At 41.3% G+C, this 17222-nt stretch overlaps 1 protein-coding gene across 1 annotated transcript; it reads left to right on the forward strand.

Annotated features, from left to right (window-relative positions):
* The first annotated feature begins 6799 nt into the window (after positions 1 to 6799).
* anpepb (alanyl (membrane) aminopeptidase b) lies at positions 6800 to 16640 on the forward strand. The gene is made up of 20 exons (XM_036534942.1): positions 6800 to 7489; positions 7936 to 8078; positions 8615 to 8751; positions 9139 to 9265; positions 9611 to 9765; positions 10882 to 10995; positions 11473 to 11616; positions 11711 to 11776; positions 11991 to 12056; positions 12314 to 12486; positions 12772 to 12848; positions 13446 to 13579; positions 13723 to 13778; positions 13926 to 14073; positions 14186 to 14277; positions 14370 to 14480; positions 14739 to 14906; positions 15109 to 15249; positions 15391 to 15472; positions 16488 to 16640. The coding sequence occupies exons 1-20, from the start codon at positions 6894 to 6896 to the stop codon at positions 16638 to 16640; spliced, it is 2883 nt and encodes a 960-aa protein (XP_036390835.1). The 5' UTR covers positions 6800 to 6893.
* The last annotated feature ends 582 nt before the right edge of the window (positions 16641 to 17222 follow it).

Consider the following 17222-nt stretch of genomic DNA (forward strand, 5'->3'; position numbering starts at 1 on the left):
TGCACACTGCTGGTGTCATGTGACTCCTCCATCCCTCCACCAAGCCCAAAGAGGCAGAGCGCTGTCCTGACAGAAAACCGGTGAAATCCAGGATGAAGGGAGAAACTCTGGGACCGTGACACCGTGACAAGCTCCTGTCAGCATGTCCCACAGCTCAGTGTAACCCCAGATGCTGGATAACAGTGGAGGCTTTCTTTCTGAGGGATTGCTGAGGGAAGTGAGAAGTGAAAGAATCTTGTTTGTCAGGAAGAGGTTGCCATTGGGAAAGGTTGGCTCTGTTGGGAACAGCTGTTGACAGATTTGATTCTCATTCAGCTGTTTGTTCCCAGGGTAAACAGGGCGGATCACTGTTGCGTCCGCACTGTGGCCATCGCTGGCGGGTTGTGTAAATACAGTGGTGTGTCTGTGTGGAACCAGCCTTTTCTTTGTTTCTGGTGCTTTTAAAGGCTGTGCTCCATGTGGCCCTTCAGTGAGGAGCTGTGCTCAGTGGTGCTGGTGAGCTTTGATGGTGATACAGCTGACCGTGCCAGCGATGGAGATGGGTACAGACACAGGTGCATGGTACACAGGGAGAGACACAGGTGCATGGTACACAGGGAGAGGCACAGGGAGAGGCACAGGGAGAGACACAGGTGCATGGTACACAGGGAGAGACACAGGTGCATGGTACACAGGCCAGTGTTTAAGACTGAGGCTGGCAGTGATGGTGCTCTGACGGTGATGAGTTTCAAGAGGCAAACTGTGGAGGGACAGATGAGTCTTACTGCATTATAAATATATCCTGTTCCAGCAGCGTTAACTGTCTACCCTTTCCCCATGCCCTACCCACCTTTAACCTGGGTCATCAGTTTCCCTCTCTCCCTGTCTCCATTACCAACTGCACTCTGTGCAACGGCCAATACAGCAATCACTTCAGATATTCCTAAATGAAAGGGTGCCGATGTCACCCTTCTGCCTTTTGGATATTTTAACTTTCACACGAGAAAGTACATTACCGCCTTGAAATTTAAACTGACTTTGTTAATGGTGTTGAACACATGTAAAGGCTTTAAATGACAATCCACTGGGCCAGGCCAGAGGGTTACCTCTGAGTCGCACGTGTGGGGTTGTGAGTGTAGGAGAGGGGTGTCTGACGTACACATGGCCCGATGCAGGAAGGGTGGGGCTTTTTTGGCTTTTTTGAGTTTGATTACAGCAGTGTTGCCCAACCCTGCTCCAGAGTGTGAGCTGTTTATTACTATTCAGAATTTTATATCCTTTATCAAGTATTCTCTGTTCTTCCTTTGTTACGGATAAGGGGTATTGGAAGTGATCCTTATCGCTTATCCTTTCAGAGAGATTAATAACTAAGGCAGGCATTTGGCTTTAGTTATTAAAACAAGTTATTGTTTTATTGGGGCTAGATTACTTTATCTTTATAGTAGCAGAAACACACCTCCACCTGTGTTTTGTGATGACATGTATTGATGCCTCCTGTTTTCCATGCCTTCCTTTCTGCCAGGAATCAATGGAAGATTACCCTGAGAAATTCGCATGTGTTCACTAGTTTCCCTCCAAATGTCCCCACCAGGTGTCCTCCAACATTTCAACCCAGCAAGATGAATTCAGATTGAACTGGATAGTCCTCTGTGGTTATTTAATGAGAGTGTGTGTCTAGTCATAACTAAATGCATATGCTATAACTCAGTGTAATAGCTCAGTTCCTTGTATTTGTTAAATAATTTGTGTCTGTTCTGAGGGGTGTACGTCCTAAAATAGGCTACTAGGCTAAAATTTTAATGTAACAGCACAGCTTCTCTTTGGTACTTTATCAAATATATATCAATTTTACATAGGTTTACATAGGAGGTCTACCATTTGGAATTCAGATGGTTACTGTGTTTCTCTTACGTAAAAATGCTGACATGCTTTCACTCATTGGCAGCTTGCTGCCCACTGCATTCAGATGAAGCAGAATTGAAGCCCACAAGTAAATTATATTCAGGACCACGAGTATAAACTCTACATAGGGAAGCATAATTCAAGGTGTTTTCTCCACTCACATTACAAGAGCTAGGCTAATCCTTTAACATTTTTTTTTCAAGAAGGCTCTCTCATTACAAGTATTTTTTTTATTCGGTTGTTGTGGGATGGAAAATCTGCTTTTTCCCGCCCCTTAGAGAAAGACATTCTGTTTCAGGTCAACTGCACCATGTTAAATGGACCTTTTTTGAACATGGATGTTTACACTTGAAAGAAATTCTGTTGCTATGATGGGTATGTTAACAATCTTTATTACATCTTTATATATAACATCCTTAAAGGTGTCTTTTTATGAAAAGGGATACATATTTCTTTCAACAAGTTGAAAGTTGAAATCTCTCTATACAGGCAATTGTCTGATCAATTTCTAAAGTGAACTCATTGGCTTTACACCAGGTTGCCTTTCTATCTGGTGCATGGGTTGAAAGATTAGAATATTTAAGAGTGGTAAAATGCTTTACTTAGTTTTAAATGCAATGCACTTGAGTGGGGTTAATTTAAACTTTGAAATGCATGGACCGGTGGTTTATGTTCTCTTCCTGCTGATTCACTCTGACAGTGCTAACTGGTGTGCAGATGGTTATCCCTGTAACAGACAGCTCAACCCTAGAAATGCAGCAGAACTCTGACTGATATGAAAACTGACTTTAGTTACAGGGTGCCCTGCCATTGGCTGCCACCCTGACAGAGAAGTGTGTAAGGTCAGACTCTCATCATCATTGGGCTGCAGCAGTGACTCAGCTTGGCCCAAAGTATTTGCAAAGCTTAAAGCAGTAATTTCTAACATAACAAATATAACATGTAAATACATTTACATTTATTCACTTGGTAGATGCTTTTGTCCAAAGCGACTTACATAGGTTACAGTTTTTTTACAACATTATCCATTGATACAGCTGGATATTTACTGCGGTCATTCTGGGTTAAGTAGATCACCCAAAGGTACAGCAGCAGTGCCCCAGTGGGGAATCGAACCAGCAACCTTTGAGGTAGAAGCCCTGCTCCTTACTGCTGAATTTATTTTATTGCAACATTTAATGGGGGAAGTTTCATGAGAAGCAATATGCCAATAACTGTTGTTGCCTGAGTTTTATATGCAGAGAGAGTGAAAAGTTAAAATGACCGCCCTCACTGGCTGCAGATGGAGCCTGAGGAGGAGAACACACCCTGCTTTTAGCGGGGTGCTCCGGGTGTCCCCAATTCTGGGTTAAGTACCTTGCCCAAGGGTACAGTAGCAGTGTCCCAGCGGGGATTGAACCGACAACCTTTCAGTTACGAGTCCTGCTCCTTAACCACTATGCTACACTGCTGCCCCCAAATACAAATACTAGGCTTGATAGTGAATATGAAATCAGTGTAAAGGGAGATGAGAAACTCTAGGTTTGTGAATTTGTAGTAGTTGTCTGCTGTCTGTTGTAGAGGTGCATGTTGCACAATGCTTCAGGTCAGCAGTGGAAATAATGTGAGTCCTATGAATAAATGAGGAATTGAAATTGTAGAGACCAATAAAGCAGCCTTATCTACCTCCTGGAACTGGTAGCAAAGGTCAAAAGGATGTTTAAACTTCTTTTTCAGCCTCTTCAAACGATGCTATTTGTATATAAATTTGTATATTTCTTAAAAAAGTATCATTTTGCAGGATGGTTATTTTATATGTTGCTAAACAGACACATATATAAGGTGATTAAGCAGAGATTTATATTAACTGTAATTTTATCTTAACCTTACTACCAAGTGAAAGCCAGTAAATATGCATTTGAACTGTACACTGAGGGAAACTGTTTGGTTGGACAGTAATTTTTTTTATTCACCAGACTTGCAGAAATATTCTGCTGTGCTGTTATAAAAGTATCCACTTTTTGTGTTATTGGCAAGACATTATATTGAAAAGTTCCATTTCTGGGTACCTGTTAGCTTTAGTTATTCATTGACTGTTGACTGTTTCATAGATGTACTGATGGGGAAGTGTGGTTAAGACCAGCTTCCATGCAGGCGGTATAATCCAGATGGAGTGCTTGTGGCTGGTGGCATCACATTGTGCAAAATTCTGCACAGATTATTATATCATCTGGATAATCATCCTACTCTCCAAGCCCATTGTATCAGCTGATCCACACGCTAAATATCTGCAAGGCTGTGCAGCTTGACAGCCCTTAAGCACTGTACCAGGTAGATTTATGTACTAATAGACTGCGGGACCAACAAGGGAAAAACATCAGCAGAACAGTTACCTTAACTAACTTTAAATTAAAATACATCTTAAGTTTCTTCATTAACAGACAAAAGCATTACATTCCTTGTTCCTTGTAGATGCTCTGAGTCTTCAACAAGAGCTGCTCATATTACACAATGTAACTATTTGCTTAGTAGTCGTGAGGTGGGTTGTGTATATACAACTGGATATTTCCTGAAACAATTCCAGCTACGTACTCTGTTCAAGGGTACAACAGGAGCACCAAAGCTGAGAATCAATCCTGAAACCTTTGAGCTGCACCAAAGCTGAGAATCAGTCCTGAAACCTTTGAGCTGCAATCCTGAACCACAAATGCTACGTTGAAATCCCCGTCATCTGTTTCATGTGTGAGTAAAACGCAACATGTTAGGCAATTTTAACATCTGTGTGATCTCACACAGATATCTCTCGGACATATCTCTAGCATATCAAAGGTCAGAAAGAATCAGATTAGATGTGCAGAGTCACTGTGGAAGGTTAGCTCCCATAAAGTAATTTTGTGGCAGTCTGCTCCCACCATCACCGTCACATTCCTGCCTTATCACTTTTTACAGTTTCACTGAAAAATACGTACGAAGGAAAAAAAATTGTAGCTTTGGCATGTATATGCTACTTTGGCTGTCAGTCTGGTGGCTGTCTCATTTTGTGGGGAAAAATCAAAATAGTCTTCTTACACCTGAAATCATCTGTTCTTTGCCTGTTGTAATTTTGGGGTGGTGTTGTATTCTAAATGATAGAACTTAATTATTGATTCTAAGTGATTGTTTCTGACTATGTGGTGGTCCCTGTTACACAAAGACTTCACATAATTTTACACCAGAACAAAGAAATAGTGATATCAGAGTGAACTGATAATGTGATACTGTAACAATGCAAAAGGCGAGATTTTATGGGCTGGAGTTGTAAACCTTGAGTTTATTAGTTCTGACATGAAGTCAGCTGGTTCAGGAGTGTCATATATATATAAGTCATAAAATGCTATCTTTTTATCAACCCTCCCAGGCATAGGTGTCATGTATAAAAGCTGTTGTGGAAAAGTAAAAATGTTTTGTCATCATTTCTGATTTTATCATCACACTTGTACAGCACTTGCCATCTTATTTCTGGGGTCACATATAGTCCGTCTTAATTCACTCTGCTTGCTGAGAAGTTCAGACACCATTACATTTTACAGCCATCCTCAACTGGTCCACGAATTGTTGATTCACCTTAAGACAGATAAATTACTTCAAAATACTACAAAATAAGCAATTGCTCTCCAGACCAATTCATTAGCCTGGTATATTCACTCTGCTTTGCCAAAGTTATAGAAATTGGGGGCACATTATGTACCAGATTCCATGAGGTATAATCATACCTGTAAATAATATTTACTCTGTATCACCACTGTATCCCTATATGTTAAAAACACATTTCCTCATGGGTGGTTTGTGTAAAGTCCTGTTTGTGCAAGCTATTGTTTCTATATCATTTTGTGGGTTAGCCCATGAATATATCTTTGATAGGGGCTTTACCACACCCCTCCCCTAGTACTACCATATGGTACTGTAGCTGCAAAAGTATTTTTGTGCCATATCATAAGGTTGGGAAAAACAGCACAGAAAAGGGCATACCCCAGTAGAAGAAGGGATTAACAGAGGAAAAAAGTGCTGACATAGGCTCAAAGTATGGTCAGATTCTGTCGCTTAAAAACATTTGGTAAAATCTACCAATACCAGCTGACACTCATACTAATTTTAAAATCATTTCCACCACACATTCTCTGTAAAAATTGCCCATCCTCCATTGAGCCCCATACATTTTCCTGCTATAGTCCTCACACCATGGATTTCCACCCACATTTTGGGGGTTTATACTAAATACTACCAATCCTGACTCTCGGCTCTTTTAAAACTCAGGTCTGGATTTATTTGCCAGAATAGTTTTCTCCAAACTGTGTATCAGGGTACATTTGGTACAGGTCTGACCCTACAAAACAATAAAAGTAGCTGTCTGTTATCCTTTAACGTTTATGCTATGATTCCTAACTGCTCCTGGCTGGCACTATACTATTTTTTATTATTTAAGTTGTAAAGTCAAGTGTAAAATCATTTGTCTCTGATTGCACAACTTAATGAAGCTAATTCTGAGAAAAATTAAATGTAACCTGTTTACTTTACAGGGGATTTTAAACTTTGGAAATCTGATATACTCCAAGGGTATTTGCTTTCATATGATCATATTCAACATACTTTCAGCAGCAGTCTGTTGGCTCAATTCCCATGATGGAGTATGCACTAATATGACTTCCATAAAACTGTGAATGAAATTCAAGGAACCTTGCCTTCAATTACAGTATGTATTTTACTGAAACTTACAGTATCAGGATGTGGTAATTAATCAATTTAGAAAGCTCTAAAGCAGACAATGCTGTGCAAAGGAAAAGGCAAAAAACTCACCAGTGTTCATATTTCTGCTTCATCATCTAGGTTTCTATGACCCTTTCAGATAGCAGTGAGCACCGTCCCACTGTCCTCTAGATTCATGTTAATAGATGAGCTATTAACCTGGTGGGAGGAGAGTCGACACAGAGTTTAAATAAAAAACCCTCCAGACACCAGATCGCCCTTCTAACTCTGTGCCGTAACCACTCAAAATCATGGGCAAAGGCTTCTACATCAGCAAGACTTTGGGGATAGTAGGTATAGTTGTGGGTGCAGGCGCTGTGGCCACCATCATCGCCTTGTCGGTTGTCTATGCTCAAGAGAAATCCAAGAACGTGTCCACAGAAGACGGACAGACGACCACGGTCAAGCCCCCGACCACCACTCCTACACCCTCCAACGAGCCGTGGGACAAGTACCGGCTCCCTGACACCCTGCAGCCCGAGACCTACAATGTGTTCCTGTGGCCTCGACTTCAGATGGACCAACATGGCATGTACATCTTCACAGGGAACTCCAGCGTTGTCTTCAGATGTGTGAAGGAAACAGACCTGATCCTCATTCACTCTAACAAGCTCAACCTGACCATGTTCGGTGAGCACCACGCAAAACTGAGTGCCGGGGATGGCCCAGCCCCACCGTCCATAAAGAAGACCTGGCTGCAGGTGGAGACCCAGTTTCTTGTGGTCCAGCTCAACGGCAAACTAACAGCTGGAAAGACCTATGAGCTGTTCACTGAATTCCGAGGCGAGCTGGCCGATGACCTTGGGGGCTTCTACAGGAGTGAATATTATGTAGATGGAGTCAAGAAGTAAGTCTGTATTGCTTAGCGGCTTTTCAAATGTTTTTGGCATGTCTTTTGATACCAAAAATGCAGAGGTAGAGCTGAGGAAAATGCTAAGCTTCTGTGTCCTGTAGAAACAGCAATACTGTCAGTTTGAACTCTGCAGGAGAGGGATTGTGATCTTTACTTGAACTCACTGAGAGTATCACTTATCTTGTAGCCTTTACTGTTTTTTCAGTAATGTAACATTCAGGTCTTAATATTTGTCTGAGACTTGCGGAGTGGATCAATAATTAACATTTTTAAAATGTTAGTCTAACACAGACTTAAAATTATTAATGTATTCTTATATGTTCGTATGTATATTCCAACTGCTGCTAATTACGATTTTTGCATAAACCCAGAAATACTGTTTCTGTTTTTCTCATAAATGTGTTAACTACAAAACCTAAAAAGTATTGTGTGTTTTTCAGAGTTGTTGCGACGACTCAAATGCAGCCCACAGATGCCAGGAAGTCCTTCCCCTGTTTTGACGAGCCTGCCATGAAAGCCGTCTTCAACATCACTCTCATCCACGACCGTGGGACTGTGGCTCTCTCCAACGGCATGGACATCGGTCAGTGCAACAAAGCTGAAACTGATCCAGGATCAGTCTTTTGGGGCAGAGTGTACCTCAGCCCTCACAGCCACCCTCTAGCCTATCCTCTTTCAGACAGATACAGAAGATCTCCTTTTTCCAAAGTGCTGAATACTGCATTGAGACACAACAGTTACATTTAATAATACATTTAGATACAACAGTCAGACATTACAACATATCCAATTTCTGGGTAGAATATTAGTCATGTGACTTGTGTGCAGAAAATTTTACATTGGAATCTCAGGTGGGATTTGGCAAGTAATCCTCGTTCACAACATGCTTACATTTATGTGACTGAATGATTGCTTAATGCAATGAAACAATTCTACAATTCTCAACATACAGCAAAGTGAACTGATGTGGAAGTATGTGGTATGTCCAATGAAATGCAAACAAATGTACATTTTTTTTTCTTTCAGACTCACAGGTGCCTTTTAGATGCTAGAGATTACCAGTTTTTATAGTACAATAGAGTTATTTCCTTACCTTTCCTCCTCTCTGTTCTCCTACAGAAACTATAAACACCACCATTGATAGAGTTGAAGTCACCCAGACCAAGTTTGCACCAACAGAGAAAATGTCCACTTACCTGTTGGCATTTATTGTCAGCGATTTTGCATCGATTGACGCAATGGAGGACAATGTTTTGGTAATGGTTTCAATATTACTTTGCTATATCCAACAATTTTTGGGGGTTTGTGTTTTTCAAGAGGTTTGTGTGAAGAGTGGCTGTTTCAGCAGTGATTCAGAAGTGATTTTTTTTCTTGTAATGGCTAATCAGTCCCTGAGGAAACAGTGTCCCAGTGTCACTGTGTGTTAAATACAGCTAAATAAAGTCTGCACAAATTATCATGTCATAACATGCATGTAGAAATGAATGTCACATCCATCCCCACCAACAGTGTCACATGACATTGGGACACCACTTGCCCAATGTGTTATTTTCTCAGGCCCTAACAACAGGATGAACCAAATTAGCGACAGGCCATGAATAGTACCGTTTTACCATTTTCATGTTTCTTTTTTATTATTCTAGATTCGAATCTGGGCTCGTAGAGAAGCCATCATTGAAGGGCAAGGCCAGTATGCCCTAAATGTGACTGGACCAATCTTGAAGTTCTTCGAAAAATACTACAATTCCACCTACCCTCTGTCCAAATCAGGTATGATTTTAAACAGATTGACCATTAAATTCAAATGTCTTCAAGTATTGGAGGAGACTGGATAAGAAATCATCTTATTGGGGCGGCAGCGTAGCATGGTGGTTAAGGAGCAGGACCTGTAACTCAAAGGTTGCCGATTCGATTCCCCACTGGGGCACTACTGCTGGACCCTTGGGCAAGGTACTTAACCCACAATCGCCTCAGTAAATATCCAGCATAAATGGATAAATGGATAACATTGTAAAGAACTGTAAGCTATGTAAGTTGCTCTGGGTAAGAGGGTCTGCTAAATAATGTAATGAAATTACAGAAAGCATGTTAAAACACAGTTTGTCTCCCCTCTAGACCAGATTGCTCTACCTGACTTCAATGCTGGTGCGATGGAGAACTGGGGTCTCATCACCTACAGAGAAACAGCACTTCTTTACGATCCTAAAATGTCCTCCAATGGAAACAAGGAGAGAATTGCAACCATTATTGCACATGAACTGGCTCACATGGTATGTGAGACATAGTATGGCCCCTTTTCCATCAAGGCAGTTCGATGGCCGGTTTGGAGTTGGTGCCTAATCTCGAACCAGTTTTCTGCGTATTGATAGCCAAAGAACCGGCCAGGAAAACTAGTTCGAGAGCAGCACCAACACTTTGCTGGTCTAGAACCAAGGGATGCTTACGTCAGGGGCTGGGGGCGGGATTACTGTGACCAACAAGATCAACTAAAACTTTGTGACCACCATTTAAAAAAAAAAAAAACAGAGCTAGTGTAGCATCTAGTCTTTCTAAAAAGAAGAAAAAAAAAACCAGAGTTTTATTTTTCAAATGTGTTGCCTTTTTGCCAACTGGCTATGTATTTTTTAGCTGTTTAGCGAGCTACTAATTTCTCACATCAATGTTACAAATGTTACATTGATGGCTAGCTAGCTAGCTGTTGGTCAGCTAACATTACCCAAGCAAGCATAGCTATGAATTTTTCACGTCAATGTTACGTTCGACGTTTGTAATATCAATGTGGGCAGCAGTGTAGCATAGTGGTTAAGGAGCAGGACTTGTAACTGAAAGGTTGTCGGTTCAATTCCCTGCTGGGGCATTGCTGCTGTACCCTTGGGCAAGGTACTTACCCCACAATTGCAATCAGTAAATATCCAGCTGTATAAATGGATAACATTGTGAGAAACTGTAAGTCGCTCTGGATAAGAGCATCTGCTAAATGCCAATTATGTAATGCAATGTAAAGAAATTAGTAGCTATGCCATCGACTCACCTACCAACGTCACTTAACATTTGGCTTCACAAAAGGTTAACATTGTATAAAGTGTAGTGGACACGTTTGTATTTACAGCACTCTTCTCTTGTTTTTGTTGTTGCTGTTTGTTCCTGCTAGCTTGGCACTAGCGGGAAAGCGGAGACCTATACAGACGTATACAGTGATGTAATGACATGGCTCTATGGAGGCTCTCTAGCCTGTGGAAAAGCAAACCGGTTCTTAGAAGGTTTGCAAGTTGAACTAGCACCAGCCCAGAACTAGTTGGCGTTGGTGGAAAGGGGGTAAGAGATGATGAATGGCAAATCTCTCTTTAAATGTGTCCTTGTTTGACTGTGTGACTTCCTCCCATCAGTGGTTTGGAAACCTGGTGACACTGCAGTGGTGGAACGACCTGTGGCTGAACGAAGGCTTTGCCTCCTATGTGGAGTATCTTGGGGCAGATTATGCAGAACCAACATGGGGTGTTGTACGTGTCATTTTCATTTTTTACTCCTTACTAATTATAGAGCTGTACTCCCTTTCCAGCACTGATTTAGTTATGAATAAATACACCATTTTACTGATGCACAAGGTTTACTACAATGCCGTACAATTTGAATTAATATAATGTACATGTAATGTAAATTGTTGTCATAACAGTTCTAGTAACAATCATGTTTGTGTTCATGAAAACCTATTACTGTTCTGAATTCCTACTACTGTTGTTAATTTAAAATGCAATATTTGAAAACAATTATTTAACTCTATGGCAGGAGCTGCAATGTCTCATGCTGGGCTTAGTCTATGGTCCCGCTTGTGCTTTTTTTTAAAATTTTGATATTTGAATGACTTGTGAAATGTCATGAAACATATCTGATTTCTTTCTTGAAGAAGCATAAGTGTTAAAAGATGCCATGACACAGTGAATGTGCAGTGAGTGTGGCTGTGCTCTGTCCCTCCACAGAAAGACCTGATCGTTCTGGGCGATGTGCACAGGGTGTTTGCGGTCGATGCCCTGGCCTCCTCTCACCCCCTGTCCTCCCGGGAGGACGAGATCAACAAGCCAGCACAGATCAGCGAGCTGTTTGATGCCATCTCCTACAGCAAGGTACTGTACTCTCCCAACTGTGGAGGTTAGTCCCAGCGTAGAAGAGACTTTATTTCCCTGCAAAGAGCAAAGCAAAGTGTGCTTCTCTCCACAGGGGGCTGCAGTGCTGAGGATGCTCTCAGAGTTTCTCACTGAAAGAGTCTTTGCCCAAGGACTCAGTGTAAGTCTTAAGTGCATGCTGGGTTTTGTGTGTGTGTGTGTGGGAATGAGAGAATAGCATCTTCTGTGTAGAGGCCTCTGAGTCCATCTCCTAAAATATGGTGATGGGTGATAGTACAGGGGCTTTTGGTGTAAGTTTGTCAATTGTACTGATGGACAAAGCTGTTGCATTACTTAGTGTAAGCCTTCCCTAAAATGACCCATTTTCTTTGCAGACATACCTGAATCAGTTTAAATTCCAAAATACGGTGTACACAGACCTCTGGGATCATCTACAAATGGTAAGCTACAGCACAGCTACAGGGTAAAAACATTGCAGTAAATCAGTCATTTTGGTATACTCTAATACTACACTGTTGTTAAACAGTGTCATTATCTGGTAACCACAGAGTAATGTTTGACAGTAGGATCCACTGTACCACCTCAAATCTAATCAAAAATATTTGTCAAAATCTCTGCCTGTATCAATGACAAATATATAGCTTGTCCATTGCAAAGCATTGTGGGAGCTTATCGGGGCCTGTGTTTTCATCACTAGGCAGTGGAAGCAACTGAAACATCTCTGCCACATCGCGTGCATGACATCATGAACCGCTGGGTTCTGCAGATGGGCTTCCCAGTGGTCACCATCGACACCAGCACAGGCCAGCTGTCCCAAAAGCACTTCCTGCTGGACCCAGAGTCTGTGGTGGACAGGCCATCTGAATTCAAGTACGTCTCAGCCCTGGCAATCTGACTTTTTCTAACCAGTTATTTATGCTGTGGACACTGACAATGCTAAGCACAATATCCCTGTAATGGGGATATCAATATTTCTGTAATGGTTATCACAATGTTCTTGTAATGGTGATTGTAATGCTCTGTAATGGTGATCGCAAAGGTCTGGTGTTCTTTTACTGGGATGCTGAAGCAATCTGATCATTCAAAGAGCAGTTTTGGTCAGAGCAGAATCGTAGTACATGACCTGTCACTAGCTGTGACTCTCTTTGTCCCAAGTTATGAATGGTATGTACCCATCAAATGGATGAAGACAGGAGTGGAACAGAACCAGATGTGGCTGCTGGAAAAAACAGGTATGGCAGCAGAAATCATTACATTACACTCATTTAGCAGATGCTCTTTTCCAGAGCCACTTCCAGCACAACAGAAGTGTATCCATCTGAATTAAACAAGCAACAGCATCAGACCAGGCTAACAGTAATCCCAGATCAGTGAATGTGAGCACAAGTACACACACTACCATATATCACACACACTCACTAGATCACAGTATCCATAACACACCGCTATGCTTCATGTAAATAAGCAGAAAGTAATATAAGTAGTAGGTGTTAGGGGGTGGAGATTGAGTTGGAACCAAGATGCAGTCTGAAGAGGTGGGTCTTCAGTCTTGTCAGAAGATGGCCAGTGATTCTGTTGTCCTGGGAAGTTCACTCCTCCACTGGGGGACCAGTGCAGACAGGCATTGTAACTGAGAGGACTAACTCTGTTGGGAGGAGACAGTCAGTTTCCCCAAGCGCAGTGATCTGGCTGGTACATATGGTTTGAAAACAGCAGGAACAGAGCAGACCTGCTGGCTGTTCCCTCAGACCTTGATATTTCACCTGTATCGATCAGAAAAATAGGCTCATTATTATCATGTTATGCCCATTTAATTCTTATTTTTACAGCTACTGTCAATGAAATGAAAACTACCGGGGCTGAGTGGATTGTGGCCAACCTCAATGTCACCGGGTACTACAGGGTTAACTACGACATGGGCAACTGGGAACGCCTCCTCACTCAGCTAAGCAGCAACCACCAGGTACACCTGTGTTACGGTATCACAATCCATTACCCACTATTACACCAGTAAGCCTGCATTAGTACAAGAGCTAATGGCACAGGTCAGTTCATGTCTGCTGCTGCCTATACCAGGTTCACATCAGAATCTCTCTTTTTATGCAGGTCATTCCCATTATCAACAGGGCCCAGCTAATAGATGATGCTTTTAATCTTGCCAGGTGAGAACTTCACACTCGTTTGAGAACATACTTCTACTGCCAGTCTGAAGCAGTTTCACAAATAGCATAACCTAAGACTGCTTTTGCCTCTTAAGACTATCCATCTTATTTGATCTTTTTGGTCATGCCTAATGTATCCTTTTAAAGGGCGACCATTGTTGACACAACACTGGCTTTGAGAACAACCAAGTACCTTTCCAATGAAACCGAGTACATGCCGTGGGAGTCGGCTCTCGATAACCTGGACTATTTCTTCCTCATGTTTGATCGCAGTGAGGTCTATGGACCAATGCAGGTTAGTAGGGAACCAGAGGATTCCAGTTATTCTGTTTTATGCAATGTCATTTTGTATACACGGAAAATATAAAAATGACAATTTTGTTAATGTTCCTCATTTGTTTTTGCAGGACTACATCAGGAAACAAGTTGAACCTCTATTTGAGCATTTCAGAAATATTACTAACAACTGGACTAACGTCCCGTCGGGCCACACTGACCAGTAAGAGCATTCTAGACGTGATATTTCTTGGGTGAATGTAAATGTAAATCCCTGCCAGAGCCCAGTCCCACAGGTTTCCCTCATTCCGTCAGGTATAACCAGGTCAATGCCATCAGGATGGCCTGTAGCAGTGGAGTGAAGAGCTGCCTGGATTTGACCACAGGCTGGTACAACCAGTGGATGCAGAACCCAGCCAATAACCCGTGAGTTCCTCTTCCTGGTGATTCTGACTCACTGGTCACTTTAACAGATTAAAGTGCTGCAGCCAGGAGCAGGGCTCATAACCCAATGTGTGCCAGCTAAGTACTTAACCTGGAGTGATTGGGTAAATACACTGCTGTGTAAGGGGGTGTTATGCCAGGTCTCTCTGGGTAAGGGTGTCTGCTTAGCAAATAAATCAGATGTAATAATAAAGAGACAACGCTGGTACATGAGGATTCCTTTGGCGCTGCGTTTCCCAGGATCCATCCCAATCTGAGGACGACGGTGTACTGCAGTGCCATTGCTGCTGGAGGAGCGGCCGAGTGGGACTTTGGCTGGACCATGTTCCGCACCGCCTCCATCGCCACGGAGGCAGACAAGCTGAGGTCTGCCCTGGCCTGCACCAAGCAGCCCTGGCTGCTCAACAGGTGAGCCTGGGTGGGGTCGCCTGATTAGCAGGGATTAGGGGCACAACCTGTAAGAAACCACAAACAACCTCAGAATCTATCTGTCTATCCTGTTCTGCTGTGGATTTTTGTGTCTACATGGACGAAATTTCAACACACGAAAGGGAGAATGTATGACGCTTAGATATTTAATCTGCTTTGTTTTGTGGGGGGATTATTCTAGGTACCTGGAATACACCCTGGATGCAGAGAAAATTCGGAAACAAGATGCCACCTCTACCATTGTGTACATTGCTAGCAATGTGGTGGGCCAGTCTTTGGCCTGGGACTTCATCAGAGCGAGATGGGAATACATATTCACACAGTGAGTTGAATGAACTGTTCCTCATACAGTGAATGTGGTGTACATATTAATAGTGATATATGTTTAACATTCCTGCACACTGGCAGACTGGTAATTCACCTAAATATGGGGTGTAATATTCTGTTCTGTCTCATATCCTAGGTATGGCGGTGGGTCTTTCTCATTCTCAAACCTTATCAATGGCGTGACCAAGAGGTTCTCGACAGATTTTGAGCTGAAACAGGTAAACGTGTTGCTGCATTAAGAGTGTAAAACACTAACATGTAATTATAAATATGTGCCTCTCAATATGCCCTTAGCAACTTACTCTGCTACACCCCCCAAATAAATAGATAAAAATGTAATGGCTGAATGATCTGTATGTATCATGAGCAAGTTAATGTCGTGATACCTAGTATTATTTATGACTCCAGAAGAGCAACATCTAAGAAATAATTTTCCTGGTTTATGTATGGTATGGTAGTTTATGCTCTGTAAACGCAAGTGTAGTTGCATTAAGTTATTTGCTTGTCTTAAAGTACATTAAATAACACTGAAAATTGATAACTACTTATTGTAAGCCTCACCTTTCTGTTATCATTTTAGATTTAAATATCAATATGATCTAACTATTCACTAAGTATTTGAAAATTAGATTCAGGGAAAACGTTCAATTAGCCAAGTCAGCCACACATTAGCAGCTGTCCCAAGGCGAATTGAAAAATGCCAGACAAATTAACCATACCAAACACTTTTCCAGCGTTTTTTTTCCACTAGACATTAATATAATAATAATATTATTAATATGCACTGAACACACAGCAAAATTACAACTATCATCAACCAACTAGATAACAGCATTTAACCATAAATAATGACTAAACTAAAACAAACTATGTAATAGCCTGCATTTCCCTTGCAAACAACACTTGAGGTAACTAAAACAAACTTTGTAAATGGGATACAACAATCTGTGTGCTAAGACCAAGTTAATGTTCCAAGTCTAAGACTGAGACAAATATTTAAGTTAACGGTTTGGAGGCAATTTTCAGGACTAAGACTTGGTCTTGAGACTTCATTACTCTTGTGCAGATACTCACCAGAAGGTAGCCATATTATATTTGTATCTGAAAGGACAGACACAAGTGTGTCTTCTTTCCTCACATTAAAATAAAGTCTTCAAAGAGGTAATGAAATTCTTATAGTAACCCTATAGTGGATTTCTGTTTAATATTTGGTCATTTCTTGTCGTTAAACAGCTACAACAGTTCAAGGAGGACAATGCCCAGGTGGGGTTTGGCTCAGGTACTCTGGCAGTGGAACAGTCCATAGAGAGAACACAGGCAAACATCAAATGGCTGGCAAGCAACCAGAAGAAAGTGCTGGAGTGGTTCCAAAATGAATTAAAATAAGCAGAAGACTTCAGAAAATGGAAATATGTATCACTTGCAAAATGTGTCTCAAATAATTTAAATTCAGATTGGCCATCATGGTTTCTTTTATTTGTGACTTTATTTATTGTACCGACTTTTCTATTATTTTACCACTGCTGTCGGGATATTTGTAAACTGCAACCAAAGTGCCTCTTACATCCTCTTCTAAGAACAAAAACATGAAGCATGAAAAAAAATCATGAAAATTTCATTTCAAGAAATCTTCATTCTTACTTATATGCCTATGATGTTTCGTATTTTCTGCACAAGGTGAAAAATGTCATGATTACCACCTATTGTATTTTTTCCCCCGAACAGGGAAGTAAATAATCCTTACAACACAATTTATTGTTGTTTCATGATATTTATCTACAAACTGTTCAATTCATTTCCTTGCAGCAGAAATTCCACTCATTCTCATTGTTGATAAGTATGAGAACATTGCATTTCTACTTAATAAACTGTGGATTTTTCACACACTGACTTAATCATTCTAATAATTCTAAGTACACATTTGAAAATATTGAGTTTGGATTTGTCACATGTCCTTGTGTTTAAGAA

The sequence above is a fragment of the Megalops cyprinoides genome, chromosome 8 (assembly GCF_013368585.1).
Source record: "Megalops cyprinoides isolate fMegCyp1 chromosome 8, fMegCyp1.pri, whole genome shotgun sequence".
Classification (NCBI taxonomy): Eukaryota; Metazoa; Chordata; class Actinopteri; order Elopiformes; family Megalopidae; genus Megalops; species Megalops cyprinoides.

Excerpts from the sequence above, each read along its gene's own strand:
- anpepb (XM_036534942.1), top strand. The coding sequence starts at position 6,894 with ATGGGCAAAGGCTTCTACATCAGCAAGACTTTGGGGATAGTAGGTATA. Across the intron at positions 8,079-8,614 it reads CTCCAACGGCATGGACATCG|AAACTATAAACACCACCATT; the intron begins GTCAGTGCAACA and ends GTTCTCCTACAG. Across the intron at positions 15,473-16,487 it reads CAGATTTTGAGCTGAAACAG|CTACAACAGTTCAAGGAGGA; the intron begins GTAAACGTGTTG and ends GTCGTTAAACAG.